Genomic DNA, 20,723 nt, shown 5'->3' on the forward strand with positions numbered 1-20,723 from the left:
TCTGTCTGCTTGTCTTTTTGATTGGAGAGATTATGATCCGTTTTTTTTTTTTAATTTTTCTAGTAATTAGAATTGTTACATGTTGAGTATTGAATGCATAGTCATAACCATTTGTGGCAACCTTTATGCAAAAATTGGCATTCGGTCAAATCATGTCGTCCTGTTCATGTTAGTGGGAAAATTTATGCGTACAGTTGAAGCACAGCTTATTATTCGTTCTTGTGGGAACGAATCATAGTATTAGACAATTTTTTTAAGCACTCAGGGCATCAGCGGGGCACCCTATGGCGCGCCACGTCATCAGTTTTATCCTCCTACCTCCCCACCTGTAGTGAGGCGCCCTATGGCGCGCTACATCATCATTTTATTGTTTTGTTTAATTAATTTAAATGTTTTCAAATCACAAGTAACGAGTAAATAAAAAACGTCTACATAACAAATGGCGACGAATTAATAAAAAAAGTTACACCATTCAACTTACAAAAAAAAAACAACTAAGTCGGTGCAATTCCCAACTTCCGACGCAGCTCATCGATTAATGCCCGGAGATATTCGGCTTCGTCGGGGTCGGTACACTTCTTGAGGGCCTTGTGCGTCTGCAATAACGTCCTCGCCATCGACGATGTTGCCAACAACTCAAACGCGGTGGTCGTCTGGGTCGGGAGCGTTTCCGGGAACTTCGCAGCCTTGACGCCGGGCGGACGCCGGGAGGACACCGGTGTGCCGGAACTCCCTTCATCCACGTACGTCCGGTTGAGGTCAACCGGGTGATTGCCGCTGCCGCTGCTCGTGTAATCACCAGCTTCGGTGGTCTTCGTCCTCTTCGGCGCACCAGTGTGCAGAATTCCACCTTGGAACTTATGCTTGTCTCTCAAGAGCGCCCAGATGGCCTCGTGCTTGAAGTCGTCGTACATCGACCGGTACGACAACAGCGCTTTAGCGCGCACGTCGCTCAAGCTCTCGCCGCTCCCCTGTGCCCGCATGAACTTCTCGAACTCCGCCGCGTTCACTTGCTTCTTCACTTGATCCCAGTGCTTACGGAGTTGCTCACGTTTGCGCTTGTACGCGGTCGGCGGCTTGGCCTCATTGTAGAGGCCGGCGATGCGCTCCCAGTGCACGCCCTGCCTCTGGTTGTTCGCGAAAATCAGGTCTTCCGATATATCTACCCAACACAGGGCCAAAATAAGGGTTTCGTCGTCGGTGTAGTTCGTACGGCCGGTGGCGTACTCATCGCATATTCTGGGAGGCGGCAACTTCTGCGCCCGCTGCCGGTTCCGCTTCTTTTTTGGCTGGGGCGGAAGCGGTCGCGGCGAGTTCGGGATCGGCCGTTGCGGCGTCACGGCGGGAGGGAGCGCTTGGTCGGTTAGGAGACGGCTCCATGTCAGACAACCCGTACGATTCCGTATTGAAATCGGGATCGTACTGGGTGTCGGCGTCGAACGAACAATATTCGCCGGGTTCTGTACCCGGCCAACGCGCCTCTCCGATAAACATAGGACTTTTGGGACTTGAATCCATTTCGTAGTAATTATGTAAATGTAATAAGTTTCGAAAGTGAAATCATGAAATGAAATTACAAATGAACTCTATTTATAAAAAAACGAAACCGCGTGCCATCGTCCGCGTCGATCGTCCGCGTAGCCCACAGTGGGCCCGACGATGGCACGGACGATGGCCTATCGTCCGCGGCCATCGTCCGCGTAGGCCGCAATGGCGCGGACGATGGGCATCGTCCGCGCTATACTCCGCGCCCTTAGTATAGGGCGCGGCGATCGTCCGCGGCCTATGTCACGCACCCGCAATGGGGCGGACGATGTCGGGCGCGGACGATGCGCGCCATCGGGCTGGCCTCAGTTGAGAAAAATGATAATTAAATTTATAACTTTTTAAAATTTGTATATTTAATAATTTAGTTTTTTTATTTAAAATTTACTTTTTAAAAATTTAAGAGAAAAAAAAGAGGATTTGACTACGAAAAAGTGACCTGAAAAATCGTGTACATTTTAGGTACTCAAACTATAAAAAAATATTATACCTAATACTCCATCCGTCCGCAAATAGAAGTCCTATTTTTTCATTTTGGTTTGTCTTCGAATAGAAGTTCTGGTTCATATTATCATAAATGGTAAAGAGACCCACATTCCACTACTCATTCAACTCACATGGAGTATAACTTAAAACTAATACTACCTCCGTCCCCAAAGAGTATGAACTTTGGATTTTGCACGGGTTTTAATGCATTATTGGTAAAGTAAGAGAGCGCTAGATAGACAAAGTTTTTTAAGTATTGTTAGTGGAAAATGAGTCTCACCTCATTAGAGAGAACATAGTTTCCAAAATTGGAATGTTCATACTTTTGGGACGGACGAAAAAGGAAATAGTGCATACTCTTCAGGGACGGAGAGAGTATATACAAGTGGGACCAATATTCCACTAAATTTCTTTCATCCACTTTTCTTTATATTTTCTTAAAACCTATGCCGAAAAGAAATGGGACCCCTGTTCGCGGACGGAGGGAGTACTAGAGAGATAGTGAAAATATCATACGCAGTACTTATATATGTCATTTTTATAAAAGTCCAAAAATATTCTCTATGCAATAGGGACATTTTTGGTGAAAATTTGGGATAAATAGTGAAAATGTACCATAAATGTGATTATATCTTAGTCCAGAGACTTATTACAATATTTTTAAAGCTTAGAATCTATTGGCGTGCAAAACTCAAAGTTTAGAGACCATTTGTGTATTTCACTATATAATACTCTATCAGTCCCATCAAAGGTGACCCAATGTTTTTCGTCCATCCCAATCTTACTTATTTAAGGAAATAATTAAATTATTCAACACCTTTTGTATCTCTTACTTTTATTTCTCTTTTCTACTTTAACACCCAATAACTTTTTATCTCTCTTACTTTATTTATTTATTTTACTTCATTCGTCCCAACTAAGTTGAGTCATATTCCTTTTAGAATGTCCCAACTAAGTGCAGAGCATCCACAATAGGAGTGGACTAGCAACAACCTAGCAATAACACAGCCTAAAACTCCTCCTACCACATCATCATGTCATTCCAATAGCTTAATCAATGTTCTAGCTCAGCAACAGCCTAGCAACAACCCAACCAATGTCCTAGCCGTCAAATATAAATGACAATACGAAATTAAATTGGACAAAAAATGGAGAAAGTTCAAACATAATAAATTAATTAAAAAAATTAAAAAAACATTCGCCGCGCAATAGGCAGCGCTCATCCACGCCCTAGCTCTAGGGCGTTTTTTTTCATCCTCTCGGCTAGCCTACCGCAATAACGGACTAGTCAAGCACCTAGCCGCACGTCGGTGGCTAGGGCGTCGGCTAGTCCACTATTATGGAAGTTCTGAGTCATTTACTTTTTTGACAAAAACAAAACATCCAATTACTATTACTTTATTTCATCACCTACTTTACCCTCTCTTTATTATTCCTACTTTATTTTTCTTTTCTATTTTTCAACACAATTTCTTAATCTTTGTACCCAAAAGTTTTTAAATACTCAACAATCTTTTCTATCTCTTACTATTATACAATTTTTATCTTTCCTATTTTTATTTATCTTTCCTATTTTTATTTACAAAAAGTTTTCAAAAATTTATGGGTGGTGCATCTCTCGTTCAATTCTTTAATATGATAGGTTTTATCACCTACTATGATTTAACAGTGGAATATTGTAGTATGTGATTAATTGTTTCACACTCCCTCCTCCCACAAGAATATGAACTCTTTCTTCTTTATTCTGTCCCACAAGAATATGTATTTTTCAATTTTGGAAACTCTTTTCTTTCTAATGAGATAGGACTCATTTTCCACTAACCATACTTTTATTACTTTTTCTCTCAACCTCTCTCTTTCTTTACCCATTTTGCATTAAAACTCATATCAAACTCAAAGTGCATATTCTTTGAGGACGGGGGGAGTATTTATTATTGATCTATAGTATTTATTATATCCATTTTTGTTTAACATTTTCATAATGATATTGTTCCTAATTGGAAACATGTAGTAGTTTTTAGTCTTCTCTTGTCTAGATCTTTAGAGCTCCTCTCCTATTGAAGATGGAAGAATTATGTGTGAAATATGTGTTAGAGTTTGTATATTAGAAATCACCTTTCGAGTGATTGAATACTGTAAAAACTCTTATATTATTTTCCAAGGAATAAAACAGATTATTTTTGTCATAATGTTGTTATGTTTTACATTTAATGGATGTTTATTGCATGTTTGAATGTATAAGTAACTTAACAAAGTCTAAGTCTTTGTTTTAGTAGACCGGTTGTGGGCGTCGTCTACTTTAAGGTAACACGGTCAGTTCTGAACAAAGAAAAATAAGAATTTCACAACCCAAATAGGCCTAGACTACCTATCGTGAAAGGTTGCAATGTCAGTCCGCATATTTCTAAGTCTTACTAAAATAAGATGACATTGGTGTGGTAGAGCACTGAATTGTATCTAACAGCGAGACAAATCTTTATGCTATCTACTGAAAGACGATGTCTGATAATTATTTATTTCTTAATCAATGTACGTTAGCATTGAGCATACGATATTGATTATGCACTACTTTGACTTACCAAATGGTGCGGGTTTTTCGCAACCCAATAATCCTGGTATATTGGATAGTGATGATTAATATCTAGCGGTGCTAGGATTGCTATTATATTGAATCGTGTGCGAGGTGGTCTCGTTTGATAACGTCCTCAAGAGGAGCTCGAAATAAGGCTTTATTATTCGGAACCTAGCTAATTGGAGTTTGATTACTCTATGAATAATAAATAAGCGTTTCTTGCTGAGTCCACTCTTGGGATTAATAAGATGTTAATTAATTAAGTCTATAGCAGACACTAATTAATTAATGGATGTTTCTATCTTAAGCGCGGAAATTAAATGACAAACAATGGAAACCCGAATTACTTATAATTTCGGATTTGGATGGGTAGTGCAATATTACTTCTATAGTGGCTGCTCGTAATATTCCAATACAAGCTCGTATTGAATTGTGGGTTCAATTTAATTAGTAAAAAGCTAATTGGGAGAGGTCATATCCAAAACCTTCCATAGATCCTTGTTTGGGCCCAATATGTGATTTAATATAAATACGAGAATAAAGGAGATAGAAAATATACTTATTTTAATCATAATTTTCGTTCCCCTCTCCTACACTGTGAAGGATGAAATTTTCTCCTTTAGCTCTTCTCCGTGAGATAGAATTTCTGTCTTCTTTATTTAAGTCCTAGTATTCTGGTGAGATCAGCCCACCCTAATATCAGCATACAGTCCGGGAACCAGTCAGAAGATCCGTGGTTTAGTACTCAAGATCTTCACGTGGAGAAGGCGCTAGCTATCTTCAATTCTTTGGAGAATCATCAAGGTAAAATGGCTAATCCGTAGAAAAGCATATTTTAGGTTTCAATTATTCTTAAAGCATGATTTTATTTGAGTTATGAGCATGATACATGTGATAATTGCGCGAATAGAATTTGTCTAAATAATCTGCTAAATAGATCGCTTTGTTATCTGATTTATTTGTATGCACGCTTTCGCTGCTAACCCCTTCACTCATCTGCATTGACATGTTGGAAGACCCTATCATCAAAAACAACCACAGGATGTTTTGGAACCTGGTTGCCAAGAAGTACAACACAAGCATGCCGAGATGAACACTTAACATGATAATGACTACTATGGAAGCACTGGTCCCGGTGCAGAATGACATGACGCACTTCACTAACATCGTGGGAACAACCTGAAGATGTGGTCAAGTTGCCATAGTTTTATCGACATTGTCCATAAATCGAAGAATTTCTTCTTTGAGGAAGAGAAAAGGATTTTCAAGTTCGAAGATATTTGGACACTTTTTCAATGGAGCCCTAAATTCAGTGGTGGGATTCGGGGTTGAATGTGACACACCGTAGAGGACCAAAGTCTTGGCCAACGACAACTACTCAACAAGCGAGGGAGGTGCGTTTATCGACATGAACACGACTGTGGAGGAACCCGCCAACTATGTTTCATCTCTCAACACTTATAGCCGTCCTATGGGTGACTAAAGCGACGAAGAAGGATCCAACATCTTTGAGCACTAAACCGACTCCAACCGCACCCGCCTCTCGACTCTAGATAAGGTTGCTTTAGCAATGAACAAATTTATTAAAACTCTCTTAACTACGACAATTGGAGAGTTTGATGGAGAAACATAAGTCAGCAATGTCTGAATTAGTTCTAGAAGTGCACAACGACATGTTTGCTTAACTCCGCGCCAACTTAAAGTCGAAGACACCCGAGGAAGTATAGGAATTAAAAATTTTAATTTGTATATAAATAAAAAGATTCTAAAGTTTCTATTTTTAAGTAACGACCCAAAATATAAATAGTTGCTATTTTAAAAAAAAACGGAGGGAGTATTTTTTTAGAGTGATTAATTGTATTAAATCTCTATTTTTTCTATTATTATGCTGATAAGTTGGACATATTACATACTAACTACCGATGTTTAAAATATTTAACGGAATGTATTAACTTAAAACACTAATGTAAACTTTTTGTATGAAATATATAAACTTAATATTTTTTGTATGAAATATATAAATTTAATACTTTTTGTACTAAATTGAAACAAAGGTAAAACATTTTGTATGGAATATGTAGTTAGCCCTCACGGTGCAGGACAAGGTTTAAACTAGCGCATAGAGTAAGAGGAATATGAAGACGAAGATGGAGAAAGGAGACGTTGGCCGGCGGTCGCAGTTCAAGTTGTGAATCATCACAAAAATCATCCCCAACCCTTTCCAAAATCGTCATATCTCTGCAAATGCAGCAATGAACTAAAGCGTTGGGAATGAATTAAACCGTCTCTAATCTTCTCTCCGACTGGAACATCATCCTCGTCCCCAATCTTGAGCTTGAAAAAAGCAACAATGGTGATTGATATTTAGACGTAAATGAAAAAGGAAAGAGAAAGGAATAAAGTGTTGTTGAAATGAGATATACAAATCTTGCCGGGCGAAATTACAATGGAAAATAAAACAAGGAAATTACATGGAAAACTTTCTATCCGCAAGACGAGATACGCCTCGGTAGTGCTCACGGTTTGGCGTGTCGTCCCCAAAAGATAAAATAGCTTCGTATCTGAAGTAGCAGCACCGCTAGCAGCAGAGCTCCGTCGAACGGGAGTAAGGCGGGGGCAGACCTTCGAAGGGGAAGATTATGCAGAGAGGGAGAGAGCGTGTATGCAAGATGCTTGTGTATGTTCTATGTAGAATGCAATGGATGCCATTATGTGGGCCATGCTCGAACCACGCTCAACGACCAGCTCCAAAGAACAGCCCAAAGACCAATTGTCAAGATCCAAGGCACCAGGCACCCGGGGCACGGTGCGCGGGTCGCGGGTCGCGAGAGGGCGGCGGCGGCGCGCGCGTGTGCGCGAGTGTGGGCTCTATCACCCGTCTTATTCCACGATAATTATTACACATGATAATTAATCTGATTAAATACTTCATCAAAGAAGTTTATCATCCCCGATGTAGGATAATTAACACCTAGTTAATTAATCCTTCAGTCTTTTCACATAGCTCATTTCTAGCTTTATTGTGACCAACTTTAATATATTATTTCTCACTCACCGGGAATCGGATTTGAGAAAATGAATATACTACGGTCATCTACTCGGAACGTAGATCGATGTTATTGCATTTAATTTCACAAAATTAAATGTCTTGTAACATTTATTATTAGTCAAAAATCATTTGACCAAGCACGATTCCAACATAAAGAATGTTAATGAGACAATACGAAGAAAGAGAGGGTATGTTGTAATGGATCAAACATGTCATTTATGGAAGAAAAAGAGGGTATGTTGTAAAGGATCAAACATGTCTTTTATGGGATAAGGGGTATTATGATTCGAAAAAAGTATCAAAGAGTGCAAAAACACTTCAAACATGCTAAGCGCAAAGTTCAAGGACCTTTCATGATAAATTTTTTCGTTGACCGCAAATGTGCGACCAACAAAGTTCAATTCGTATTTATGTAGTTATCCCTTTTATTATTTATATTTAAATCTTTATAAAGTTTTAATGGTATGATATCAGATTTTAACATGTGCTATTAAGTTTTGATTCTGTAATATTAGGTTCAGATCGTTATCGTATCGTGTCAACTTGAATTGTATCATATCGTTAACAGTAGAGCTGAAATTTTTCGACAGACTCGAAATCCGCCACGAACACGCGCAAAGTTAATGAGTTTGAGTCAAGCCTTATTAGGTTAGAGTTATTGTTGCTCTAATAAAACCGCAATAATTTTGAGTTGAATTTAAATTAGACTTTATTAAATGGGTCAGTACCGAGTTGACATGATAACTACCAAAGTCACACAATTTATTTGCCATAACTTAAATATTGAAAATATTATTCATTATTGAATGCAAAACTTTGTATACGTCTGTACAACTAATTAAATGTAATTAAATAAATATTTATGCATTTCTAAAAGTACACTTCAGTTTAAATATACTCCTATTATTATAATTGAACTGTACCTCTTGTGACTATTGTTTTGTCCTATTAATATAGGATATCGTCCGCGACATAGGGCGCGCCTTATGAATCGGCCGCGGACGAAGGGGACGGACGATGGCGGGCACCCACAATGGGGGTATCGTCCGCGCCCGAGGACGATGGACTCCATAGGGCGTGCCATCGGGCGCCCCATTGCGGGTGCCCTTAGTCCAATTAAAATTTTAGGATATTATAGATTAATAGTATAATTGGTGAGTATATTGTTAAGTGTACCTCGTTATAGTGAAAATTTTACCCAAAAATTTATATTGGACTATTTTTTATAAGATGGATTAAAATTTAAAAAATATCTAATTTTATTAGACGGATAGAAAATTCTATACCAGTATAAATTGTATCCTTACGATAATTGTATACCAGTATAAAATGTATCCTTTGTCCATGTATTGACCCGAGATACTCGATATCATAATAGTAGTTGATTATGCGATGTATGAGTATGATGATTTGATTATGTGATGTATGAGTATGAATATTATTATCATAAAAAATCATCGCTCAAGAAGGAAGACTTAATAATTCCCTTGCCTTAAAAATGATTATCATAGTATAAAATTCTTTGCAAGTGTGTATACATTTTTGATACAGTACAATAGAGGAGAATAGTACAGTAAAAATTAAAAAGAGAAAATTACCAAGCTATAGTTCAGCAGACCGCTGAGCGGCTCCTTGTCTTCCGTTCACTTATCGGTGGACCACTGAGTTGGTTTGCAATGTGGTGGAGGACGTCAGAATGGCTACTGGTGCGGGACAGAACGTGCCGCCTGTTGCGTGCGCGACACTGCACCGCCAGGGTGGGATGAGGTACGAGGGTCTAAAATTTAATTTAATATTCCCTCATTCACACGCAGTGGCGGACGCATGACTTTATAGTGAGATCGATAGAGATATGTGTAAAGTGATTGTTGATAGATGCAACGCCAACGTAAAAAAACAACTTTGTCGAAAAAGAGTTTTTAAAAAAAATAAAATAAACCCTTAAATCACGGGATTGGTTTTGCTGAAAATCGATCGCTCGTCAATTATTTGTCATGGTTGAGAACAAGCCACCTGTGCTACTTAGTTATTTAGCACTATTGTTAATATAGATAATGCATAGTTATTTGTAAAATGGTTGGGGATTCCATGGGTCCCCCATGACCATCTTTAGGCCGCCACTGTTCACACGGTAGTCTAATCGTATTTTTTTTAGGCCATCCAAAGATAGTCTAATAGTTTCTTTTCAAGGTAAAAACTTTATTCTCTTATCTCTTACTCTTTCTTTCTCTCTCTTACTTCATTTTCTTTCCATTTAACTTCTAAAAAGTCATTCTTAATCTTCATGCTAAAAAAATACCTCAACTAAAATGAGACGTATTGAATATTTAATTTCAAATTCAAAACTCATTATATACTCACATATCCTGCACCAAACTCATCCATTTTTTGGTTTCTCATTCTATTCTAAAAGGAAAGCATTGTTGTTCGAAACCATCATCAGAAACAATCAAAAAGTTCAGGATGTTTTAGAACCAGGTTTCCAAGAAGTACAACACGAGCAGCCTGAGATGAGCACTTTTATGTGATTATGACTATTATGGAAGTACTGGTCCTTGGTGTAGAATGACATGATGCACTTCACTAAAGTCGTGGGAACAACCAGAAATATGCTCTAGCTACCATAGTTTTATCGACATTGTCCATAAATCAAAGAATCTCTTCTTTGAGGAAGAGAAAAGGATTTTTCAAGTTCGAGGACATTCGACCACTTTTTCATAGGAGCCCCAAATTCAGTGGTGGAATTTGAGGCTGGATGTGACACACCGAAGAAGATCAAAGTCTCAGCCAATTGCGACTACTTGACAAGTGAGGGAGGTGAGTTTATCGACCTGAACACGACTGTGGAGGAACCCGCCAACTATGCCAACTACGTTTCATCTCTCAACATTCAGAGCCATCCTATGGGGACTAAAGCGACGAAGAAGGATCTTACATCTTTGAGCACTAAACCGACCCCAACCGCACCCGCCTCTCGACTCTTAGATAAGGTTGCTTTTGCAATGAACAAATTTAACAAAACTCTCAAATTCCGGCAATTGGAGAGTTTGATGGAGGAACATAACTCAACGATGTCTGAATTGGTTCTAGAAGTGCATAACAATATGATTGCTCAACTCCGCACCAACTTAAAGTCGAGGAAACCCGACGAAGTGTTGTTTTTAATTTTTACAATGAAAATATTTAAGTTTTTAATTTGGATGGAAATAAAAATAGAATATACTAATAAGAACAATTCGGTCCCCTCCCTCCCTCCCTCCCTCTCTGCTGCTGCTCTCTCTCTCGTCAGATTCAATCAATGAAAACCGCCCTCTCGTTTGTTTCACCAGCGTCATTGCAATCCAACCTCACTCTACGTGCTAGTACATAAGAGAGAGCAAAATTGACCTCAACCTCTTCTCCATAAATACAAAGTAGCTACTGTATGCTTACTACAGATTGATACAGGAGATAAATCATAAATATACAGCCATAGATTCCGTATAGAGGTCTAGTCTTGGCTGAGAGCGGATTTCGATGGCGGCGTCATCGGCGATGTGCTCTTGGCTAATGGCCGCATGCATGTGCGACAGAGAATCCGGCGTTTCTGCTCTATCGACGACGTCGTCTAACTCACGCCGCCGCCCAATGAAATGCGCCGCCCACCGGCGCAGCATGATTCTCGCCAAATGCGCGCCGCGCATTGGGAATCTCGTGAATTCCTCTCTCGCCTTAGAGCCCCGCCACCACTTGGATAAATCTCACGAATGTTTCTTCGGCTTCGAATCGAGGAATGTTTTAATGCAGCGCGCCCGCCGGAAATTACTCCGTTCCTCCGCCCATTCTGGTGCAGTGTTTTTGCTCATTATTATTTTGTTTTCGCGTCTGTATTGTGTGTTTTGTTTTCTGATTTTGTCAAGTGTTTGCTCATGTTTGGATTATTATTCTGATTTATTTGTGGTTCTCCATGGGTTTTATTAAATTTTGAGCTGATATACCTATTTTCCCCCAATTTATTTTCAATGGCCTAATCATCATCCTGTGGGGGGATTCATTTCAATCACTTCTTAGTTTTGGACTTTAGCTTTGGACGGATAAACTGGAAGTTTGTATTATGTTTTTTCTCTATTATTCATTGCATACATCTGATATCAACTTCATTGCAGCTGGTGGCTCTCATTGTGGTGTAGTTGTTGCTCTAACCTCACTAATACGAGTGAAGCTAACCTACTTTCTGTGTCTGAAGTGTAAATTATTTTGTTTTGGTGGTGGTTGGTTGGTGCGGTTGGGTTCAATTATGCTTGCCAATTTGCATGTTGTCGCCTTCTCGTTCTCATCCCTGCAATTCCAGCTTCGCTGAGAAATTGACAGCTATGGGTCAATGTGCAGTTCATCTTATTGCGGACATTTAATTTTATTCATTTTAGTGTATGCTAAACACTTTCAGTAGTTATGCTCTTTTATACTCTGTAGTACTATCAGTAGATATATACATACATATACGAATATTGTATTAATTTTTGTTATTTGCATGTGAAATACAGGAGAAACAAAGGCAGTAGCTGTAAGTCCGGCCATTGAAGTTTCACTCAGTAAAAAGCCTCCAATCAAGCAACGGCGAGTGGTCGTGACAGGTATGGGTGTGGAGACACCGCTTGGTAGTGATCCAGATATCTTCTATAATAATCTTCTTGATGGAGTCAGTGGAATTAGTGAGATAGAGGCTTTTGATTGCTCGAAGTTTCCAACCGTATGTCTTGAGCTATATCTCATTTTCATCGCTTCAGGACAGTTAGATTTTGTTATTAAGGGTTTCAATTGCAGAGAATTGCTGGAGAAATCAAGTCATTCTCAACAGATGGCTGGGTTATACCTAAACTTTCAAAGAGAATGGACAAGTTCATGCTTTACATGCTGACAGCAGGCAAAAAGGCATTGGCTGATGGAGGAATTACAGAGGATCTCATGGATGAACTGAATAAAACAAAATGTGGTGTTCTAATTGGCTCTGCTATGGGTGGAATGCAAGTATGTTTATTTTTCCATTTGCTTAATATTGAATAAAGAAAGTGGCTGGGCATTAACTTTTGCTGGGCGCCAAGCTAGAAATATTACTAGAATTACTTTGCTTGCTTCTCATATTGGCTTTCTGGCTTTTCAGTTAAAATCCAATTTTCCGGTATCTGGTTCGCATGCCATTTCTTCTTGAGATAACAGATTGGAATCTTTTGTAAACTTTATTTTTCATCAAATGAAATTATAAAAATTAGAATGTCATATTTGGTCTGGTGGGGTATTTTTCTTGAGTTCTGCACCTTCAATAGCTCCTTACAGTTTCACCATAATGATCTACATGCTTAAGACTTGGAAGATAGATATTCTGTCCTATAGTTTTGGTCATGATATTTACAGTTTGCCTCCTCTCTCAATAGGTTTGGTATTTGTACAGGTTTTTTATGATGCAATTGAAGCATTGAGGATCTCATATAGGAAGATGAATCCATTTTGCGTTCCTTTTGCAACTACCAACATGGGTTCTGCTATGCTTGCCATGGATCTGGTTAAATAAATGCCTTCTTTTTTTTAACAGTGGTGGTTTGGAATTTGGATAATGCATAACTCATGACATCATCTAGCACTTAATTAATACAGGGATGGATGGGTCCAAACTACTCAATATCTACTGCTTGTGCAACAAGTAATTTCTGCATACTAAATGCTGCTAACCACATCATCAGAGGTGAAGCTGTAAGTCAATTGGTTCCTCTTTCAAGATCCAGGCTAGTGGTTTCTGTTTGTATGCACCAATTCTTCGGTGAACGGATGGGAATATTTCCAAAGATAGTGAATTCTATCTTTCTCCTTGCCTGATTCTGATAATTGTTTGATATTTTTCAGGACATGATGCTTTGTGGTGGCTCAGATGCAGCAATTATACCAATAGGTGACTATCCTTTCTCTTGTTCACAAATTTCAAATTTGACTTTTTAATGTCTCAACCATAAACTCTGGTTTAGGCTTGGGAGGCTTTGTTGCATGCAGAGCATTATCACAACGAAATGGTGATCCAACTAGAGCCTCGCGCCCCTGGGATAGTGTAATGTTCTGTTCATTTTATCCGTATCATATGTGCATAAGTTTGATAGTAAACATCACCTAAAAATCAGGATCTTATGTTTCATTTTAATGTTTAAAAATTTCAAGTCTCCCCATGCTCATGTTGCTACATTTGCTGTACTTTTGATTACTCTATCTTCATTTCTTTGTAAGATAAATTTTTACTGCCTTGATAGTTGATGCCACTGTAGCTTTTTTGTAACAACTTATGTGTACTGGCATGGTCTTGTGGTAGTTGTATAATTATTACTTTGAGAGAACTTTGGTTTGACCAAATTTAATATTTCAATATTTATTATCTCAGTTCAACCAAGCGTTTAACTTACAATCCTGCAGTATGCTGGTAGCAGAATAAGAGCTATTCAGTATTTAATTTATGTGTTATCTTTGACAGAGTCGTGATGGATTTGTTATGGGAGAAGGTGCCGGAGTACTGCTCTTGGAAGAACTTGAACATGCCAAGGTTTTTTAAAACTGTTACTCTTACAATATATGCCGGAAATTTTTGTGTTGGGTTGGTAATAATATTCAGACAATTACATGTCAAACCATTAATGGATGAGTAGAGTAGAGGTGCAACTATCTATGCTGAGTTTCTCGGAGGAAGCTTCACTTCTGATGCTTATCACATGACAGAGCCTCACCCACAAGGTACCCCTTGATTTACTTTAAGTTGTCCAAATTATTTTGTGAGAAGAGAAGTAAATTCAATGAGTAAGACTGTCATAGAAAGGAGGTGAACTGTGAACTCTCTTGGTAATTAGCTGCAATCTGTTGAAACGATTGACTGAATCCCTGAACAAAGTGCGCATAATAGCAACCATAAAGTCAATATTTTTTGTTTTAACTTTTCGTGCAAGATTTTCCTCATTTTCAACTACTTCCAGCATAAGTGAAGTAACCTTTTAAAACTAGGAGCTAATTTAGTACTCCATAACAAATTGTAAGAATTTCTTAATTTAATTCCTTTATAATGACATAATGGATTTTCCTGGAAAGTTCAATTCTGAGGTATTAAATATTGCAAATAATCATAACTTGCAGTAGTAATAATATAGACATTGCATATAAATTTGTTCTTGGAAGAGTTACTTGTATGTTTGTTGTAGGAGCTAAGGCGTTATGATTTTGATTGAAGTTTTTAAAGAATAAACAAACACAAAAATATAAAAAGACTTATAACCGAAGCATTTTGAATTGTTTGGTTGCTTCTTAAGTTCCTATCATACCCATAGCGAAACTCTGGTTCTCTTTCTGGCCAATGTGTACCCAAATGATATTTATTTGTTCTTACAGTCTAGAGAAACAAGCTATACCGTCCCTTCAATGCTCCCTTAAGATTGCCAAAATGTACTACAAAAAACTTAAAAGAAGATGTTTGGATATGTGATCTTTGGTTAACTGCATTGCCACTTTGCTAGTTCTACGATTTGAGCAATTTCTATAGAGAGATCAAGTGACCAACACATTTTCGTTCACCAAATAACTAAGAACTTACTGCAGTTCTAGTTATGGTTGATTGTCACCATGCTAATTTTATCAAGGAATATGCAGCCTGTAAATTTCCACTGTACTGTCTTAATTCTGTAGTTGTAATTGATTTTTCATTTATCCATAGGATATGCATGAGAAAATTTACTTTTATAAATTTTGACATGATATTTACATCAATAAAACCTGTATGGCATGCCCCTTCTCTGGCCACTTTCTGGAACTGATTTCTTAACTTTGGTCTGTTCCATATTTACTGCTCAGTCCATATTTGACCAATATAATATCAAAGACGATACATTGGGACCACCAAATGCAGCAATTAAATTATTTGTAATGATAATGCAGAAGCATTCCCTAACATCTTTGGGATGGATAATTACAAGATTTTCATCCAGTTTATTCCATTATCTGATGATTTGGAACAGTCTAGATATTGCGATAGTTATGTATTTGATGTATGCAGAACAGGCATTACATATTGGTCCTAATAGTTATCTGATGTTGAGCTGTTCTTATCAAGTTCAACTTCTGTAGTAAACAAATTAAAAGTAGTGTAGGCTTCTGAATATATTTGTGCCTGCTGCCATGTGTTTTGACTTCCTGACCTTACCTACGAGCAGGAACTGGTGTCATTTTATGCTTAGAGAAGGCTTTGGCTCAATCAGGAGTTTCTAAAGAAGATGTAAATTATATAAATGCACATGCGACTTCGACTCCAGCTGGTGATCTTAAGGAGTATCAGGCTCTTTTTCATTGTTTTGGCCAGAATCCAGAGGTCTCCTCATTAACTCAAACTCTTTTTCATCTACTGAGGATTATTTCAAGGTGTTTGTATAGATTGAGGCTAATCCTAATTTATTTTAGTTGAAAGTGAACTCCACAAAATCCATGATCGGGCACCTACTAGGAGCAGCTGGTGCCGTTGAGGCTGTCGCAACCGTCCAGGTGCCTTAAATTTTTAATTTTTTTGAAGACGGTTCTGAATATTCAGCATAACTTTGATATATCCATTTGCAGTAATCCTCATAAAGATCTGTGCATAGAAAATTTTGACTTTGTGATGTCTTATTGATAATTGTTCAAGCAGTATTGTAGTAGGACTGTAGGAGCTATTGCTATTGTATATTTTTACAAATTTCTTTTCCTGACTGAACATCTCCTTTTACCAAGTGGGTGATTGGGTGGGACTTGGCTTTCTTAACATTATATGCGGGAAATGGATTTTCTAGTAATTTAAATCAAGAAATGCAGAAAAAGGCTTTTTTTTCAAGGATTAAGGTGCTCAATTTATAACTTCGTAGTAGAAAGTGAGGAATTGAGTTTTTGCGTGGGATGAAGAATGACTTTGACTACCTCAGTTACCTCTTATAAATCATTTTTAGTACAAAGATTAACATCTTCACCTAAAAGGTTTTACTCTGTTGGGATGGAGAGCATCTGGATTCTAAGCTGATACAACCACCACTTGCACTTAGCCACTTACGTGATATTTAGCGATATTCATTTGGATTTATTGGCCAACTGAATTCACGTACTCATGAACATCTGGAGTTATAATCCATTATTGAATTATAATCCTTGTTTTCTTATAGGCAATTCGAACTGGCTGGGTTCATCCAAATATCAATCTTGAAAATCCTGATGATGGTGTGGTATGAATTTTCTGTCCCTTATAAATTTTGTATGAGATCATTAATAGTATACTCTGTCGAACATTCCTGCACTGCAACCAGAAATTTATTTGACCTTTTAATCAGATTAACCCAAGATTGTATATCTGCTTATTAATCTACTGAAATGAAATAGTCAATCCTTGTGATGTTTGTCAATAGACAAGAATGTATCTCCTCATATGTTAACAAAGGCCACTCATGATCCAGGATGCAAATGTGCTAGTGGGACCAACAAAAGAAAGACTCGACATTAAAGTGGCATTATCTAATTCGTTTGGATTTGGTGGTCATAACTCATCGATTTTGTTTGCTCCGTACTAGTAGATTTTTTTTTGCTTGTATCGGGATGAGAATGATGCAAGAGGTACATGTCTCAAGATTTTACTAGGAAAAAGGCGCACAAGACAACTCTTGAGGCATACCACATTTATTTTCAGTGATAAGCTAGGCACATTCCTTAGTAATTAGCATCTCTTTCGAGTCTGTTTCTTTCCTGTGATGAATGTTCCTGCTAGAGGAGAGCAACCTTACTCTCTGTGCCAGATGAAAAGTTTAGGTCAATTCATTGGCAGAGGCAGTGTTGTGTTTTGTCGAATTATGTCAGTCGTTTGCCTTGCGACTGAGGGGATCATCTCTGCAGTGTTTTTGTTCAGCCTTTTTTGTGCTAGAATGGGATTAAAGCCGATTCGAAAATTTGATTATTTCTGATACTTGTTTAGACCATTGGCAAAAACCTGAGTTGTGGTGTAACATAAAGTTTTGATATTGATTTGCTTCAAATGTGTATAAGCTATGATATATTGTGAACTGAAATTAAGGTTTTTCGAATCTGGTATGGTTTATTATAAATAATGTATGATGTACCTACAACACTTAATATTTGTTTGGTATAAAATAGACGGTTTTTGACAAATCAAAAGCTTGAAATATTGCATATGTCGTGATACATGTAATACAAATCATAGTTATAATTAAATAATTTCTAAAGTATCATATCGAACAATGGATTACATATTACAAATATTAATAATTTTTTGTATATTTTATATACAAATGTATGAGACAAAATATGAAATTGAAGTATGATAAACAACTATGAAATGTTCAGATTTACCTATGACAATCTGTGATATGTTTCACACAATTTATTGTATTTTACATATTACGATCAAGTAAAATTCTCATGTGATGAAAGGGATAAATGTCTACTTATGTAATTTTGATTATGAATTCGAAATTTTGAACAAAGTGCCATTAATAGGGTTAAGATATTCCTATTTAGCATAGTATTCCAAATCACTTTAGTTGGCGCTGCTGTATTTTAATTTTTGTACAAAAATATTCTCAAAAGTAACAAAGTTACTCCTACTAACAATAACCACATCCTTTTATTCTGTAAACGATAACAATTTATGTAAAAAAATGTGACATTAACCGCACGTTTTCCTTGAAAGTTTTTTATAAACTTGAAACTTTGCAAGAATGCATAAACGTTGCGAGACAATTGGATGAGTGTAAAACTCGCACGTACTATTTTTCAAACTAAATTTGCAACACGGAAGGGATGATAAGAATGAGATTGCGACAGTACAAAATATTTCTCAACAAAAAAGAATAGTAGATTAACAACATGACAAGCATAACAAGCATAATAATAATCAAAATAATGAGATAGATTTTGTCTTTTGGTCCTAAAAGTGAACTTAGAGCATCCACAACGGCGAGCAGGACGACGTCCGTCCGTCTGTCCGTCCGTGCCAGCGGCACGGAGACGCTGTCCGTACGTCCGTGCCAGCGAGCAGGCGACGTGGCAGCGTGTGATTGGCCAACGACATAGCCGTTGGCAATTTAATTTAATTTTTTAAAAAAAATCAAATTTTAATTAAAAAATCTGATTAAAAATAAAATATATATATTTTCCCACTTCCCAAAAAATTATATCCGTTTTCTATCCACTTTTAATTTATTTTTCAATTTTTTTCCCCAAAAATACACATTTTCATCTATAAATACCCCCACTTCCACACTAAAAATTCACACCACACTACACAATTATCATCCAAATTCTCTCATTTCCATTCTCAATTCTCATCCAATCTTTCATTCACTCTTACTCTTACAACAAAACAATGTCCGGCCACGGCGATCACCCCCCGGGCTCCCACGGTTGGAACCCCGATTGGTTCGGTTCACAACCGTTTCCTAGTCAGGAAATGGAATATTCGGCCCCTCCTTAAACCCAAGGTTCGGAAGTTCCGGGTGGCTACCGGCCTTACCCGATCGATGACCAAGATGCCCCCCGAAGGGAAATACGGGTGGACACCCGAGCCTAGAGCGAGGTCAAGCGGCCCCTCCCAAACTCGGACTCCTCCTACTCGCGGTGTCCGCACACCGTACACTCCGGCGGAGATGGAGCAATTGTTCTAAGCGTTCTTGTCAATCTCCGAAGATTCGGAGATTGGCACGAACCAATGCGGCGATCATTATTGGTGGCGCATCTGTCGCCGGTACAATGAAAACCGGCCAGTTTGAAGAATCGAGCGCAACGAGAGTATGGTGCGCAACGAGAGTATGGTGCGCAACGCCATATACAGAGCCAACGAAGAAATCCAAAAGTTCCAGGGGTATTACCTCCAGGAAGAGCGGTCGGCGGGGAGCGGCCTGAGCGAGGTCGACATCATCAGTTGCGCCTTGTCGACCTACCAATCCATGAACTACAAGCCGTTCAAGTACCTCAAACGATCAAGCTCCGAAGACGTGGCTAGCCAACTTGCCGGAGCTAACTTGGGTAGCCCCGACGCCGGCCCGAGCGGTTCCCAACGCCGACTGCAAGGAAGGAAGAAGGCGGCGGCCAAACGCCGTCGCGCCGCGACTCCATCCGCCCCCGCTCCCTCTCCTTATGTGCCACCTCAACCTTGTGGGGGGTTTTGGCCCAACTCAATTTGGCCGATAGGTCAAATATGACCCCCGAGCAACTTCGATCGCATGTGGCGATGATACAGGGTCTCCTAAGAACGTTGGGGGTATTGCTGGACGATAATTAGTCTTCACCGGGGACATTTTTACGCTTAAATTGTGTAATTTTTATTTTTTAGTAGTTTAATTATGTAATTTTCATTTTTAGGATTTTAATTATGTAATTTTTATTTTTTAGGAATTTAATTATGTAATTTTTAATTTTATTGTAATTTGTAATATTATTCCGGGTATTTTTAATGAATTTTAATTTTGTGAAAATGTTTTTATTTACATTGAATAATAGAATTATGGGACCCTTGTGCTCGTCCTTGCGGAAGAGCACGGATGTGAGTGTTGTGCTCTTGCCTAAGAGCAGGCAGAAAAAGTGGGGTCGGGTCCACATCCGTGCTTGCTGTAAGAGCACGGATTTGGATGCTCTTAGATCCATTAATCTCTGATAAGTGTGTCTTATTTAATTTCAGATTATATAAAATTATACACCAAATTTTCAGATGCAATAAATGAAATATTATACTCATACTGCTATTCAATAGTTTTTCCAGCCCATCTTTGTTAATTAAACAAATTAACAATACGAGGATGCAAACTCTACTTACTCCAACAAACTTCAAATAATTTACAGGTGATAGATTTGACTAATAGTTAGCTACTAGTTTTTTAAGAAAATTAAATAGAGCAAATTAAATCATAGATGCATGATTGTTGCAACTTTGCAACAAAATGAAATGCCCTCCCATAAAGAATTTTACAGCACATATTTTCAATGATATGTAAAGATGAATGTTTTCAGTTTTCAAATTTACACATTGAAACTGTCAATATTATCTAA

The 20,723-nt window shown here is 38.0% G+C and overlaps 1 protein-coding gene across 2 annotated transcripts; it reads left to right on the forward strand.

The window, feature by feature from the left end:
* The first annotated feature begins 10,907 nt into the window (after positions 1 to 10,907).
* LOC121783620 (3-oxoacyl-[acyl-carrier-protein] synthase II, chloroplastic) lies at positions 10,908 to 17,767 on the forward strand. 2 transcript variants are annotated; one of them, XM_042181747.1, is made up of 13 exons: positions 10,908 to 11,478; positions 12,176 to 12,381; positions 12,456 to 12,659; positions 13,081 to 13,191; positions 13,284 to 13,379; positions 13,530 to 13,575; positions 13,649 to 13,728; positions 14,143 to 14,211; positions 14,315 to 14,399; positions 15,863 to 16,017; positions 16,107 to 16,187; positions 16,835 to 16,894; positions 17,123 to 17,767. In XM_042181747.1, the coding sequence occupies exons 1-13, from the start codon at positions 11,169 to 11,171 to the stop codon at positions 17,234 to 17,236; spliced, it is 1,617 nt and encodes a 538-aa protein (XP_042037681.1). In that variant the 5' UTR covers positions 10,908 to 11,168; the 3' UTR covers positions 17,237 to 17,767. The 2 variants fall into 2 exon arrangements, with proteins under 2 accessions (XP_042037681.1, XP_042037683.1); XM_042181749.1 differs by lacking the exon at positions 10,908 to 11,478 and adding an exon at positions 11,687 to 12,059.
* Positions 17,768 to 20,723: the final 2,956 nt, after the last annotated feature.

Source organism: Salvia splendens, chromosome 21 (assembly GCF_004379255.2).
Source record: "Salvia splendens isolate huo1 chromosome 21, SspV2, whole genome shotgun sequence".
Classification (NCBI taxonomy): Eukaryota; Viridiplantae; Streptophyta; class Magnoliopsida; order Lamiales; family Lamiaceae; genus Salvia; species Salvia splendens.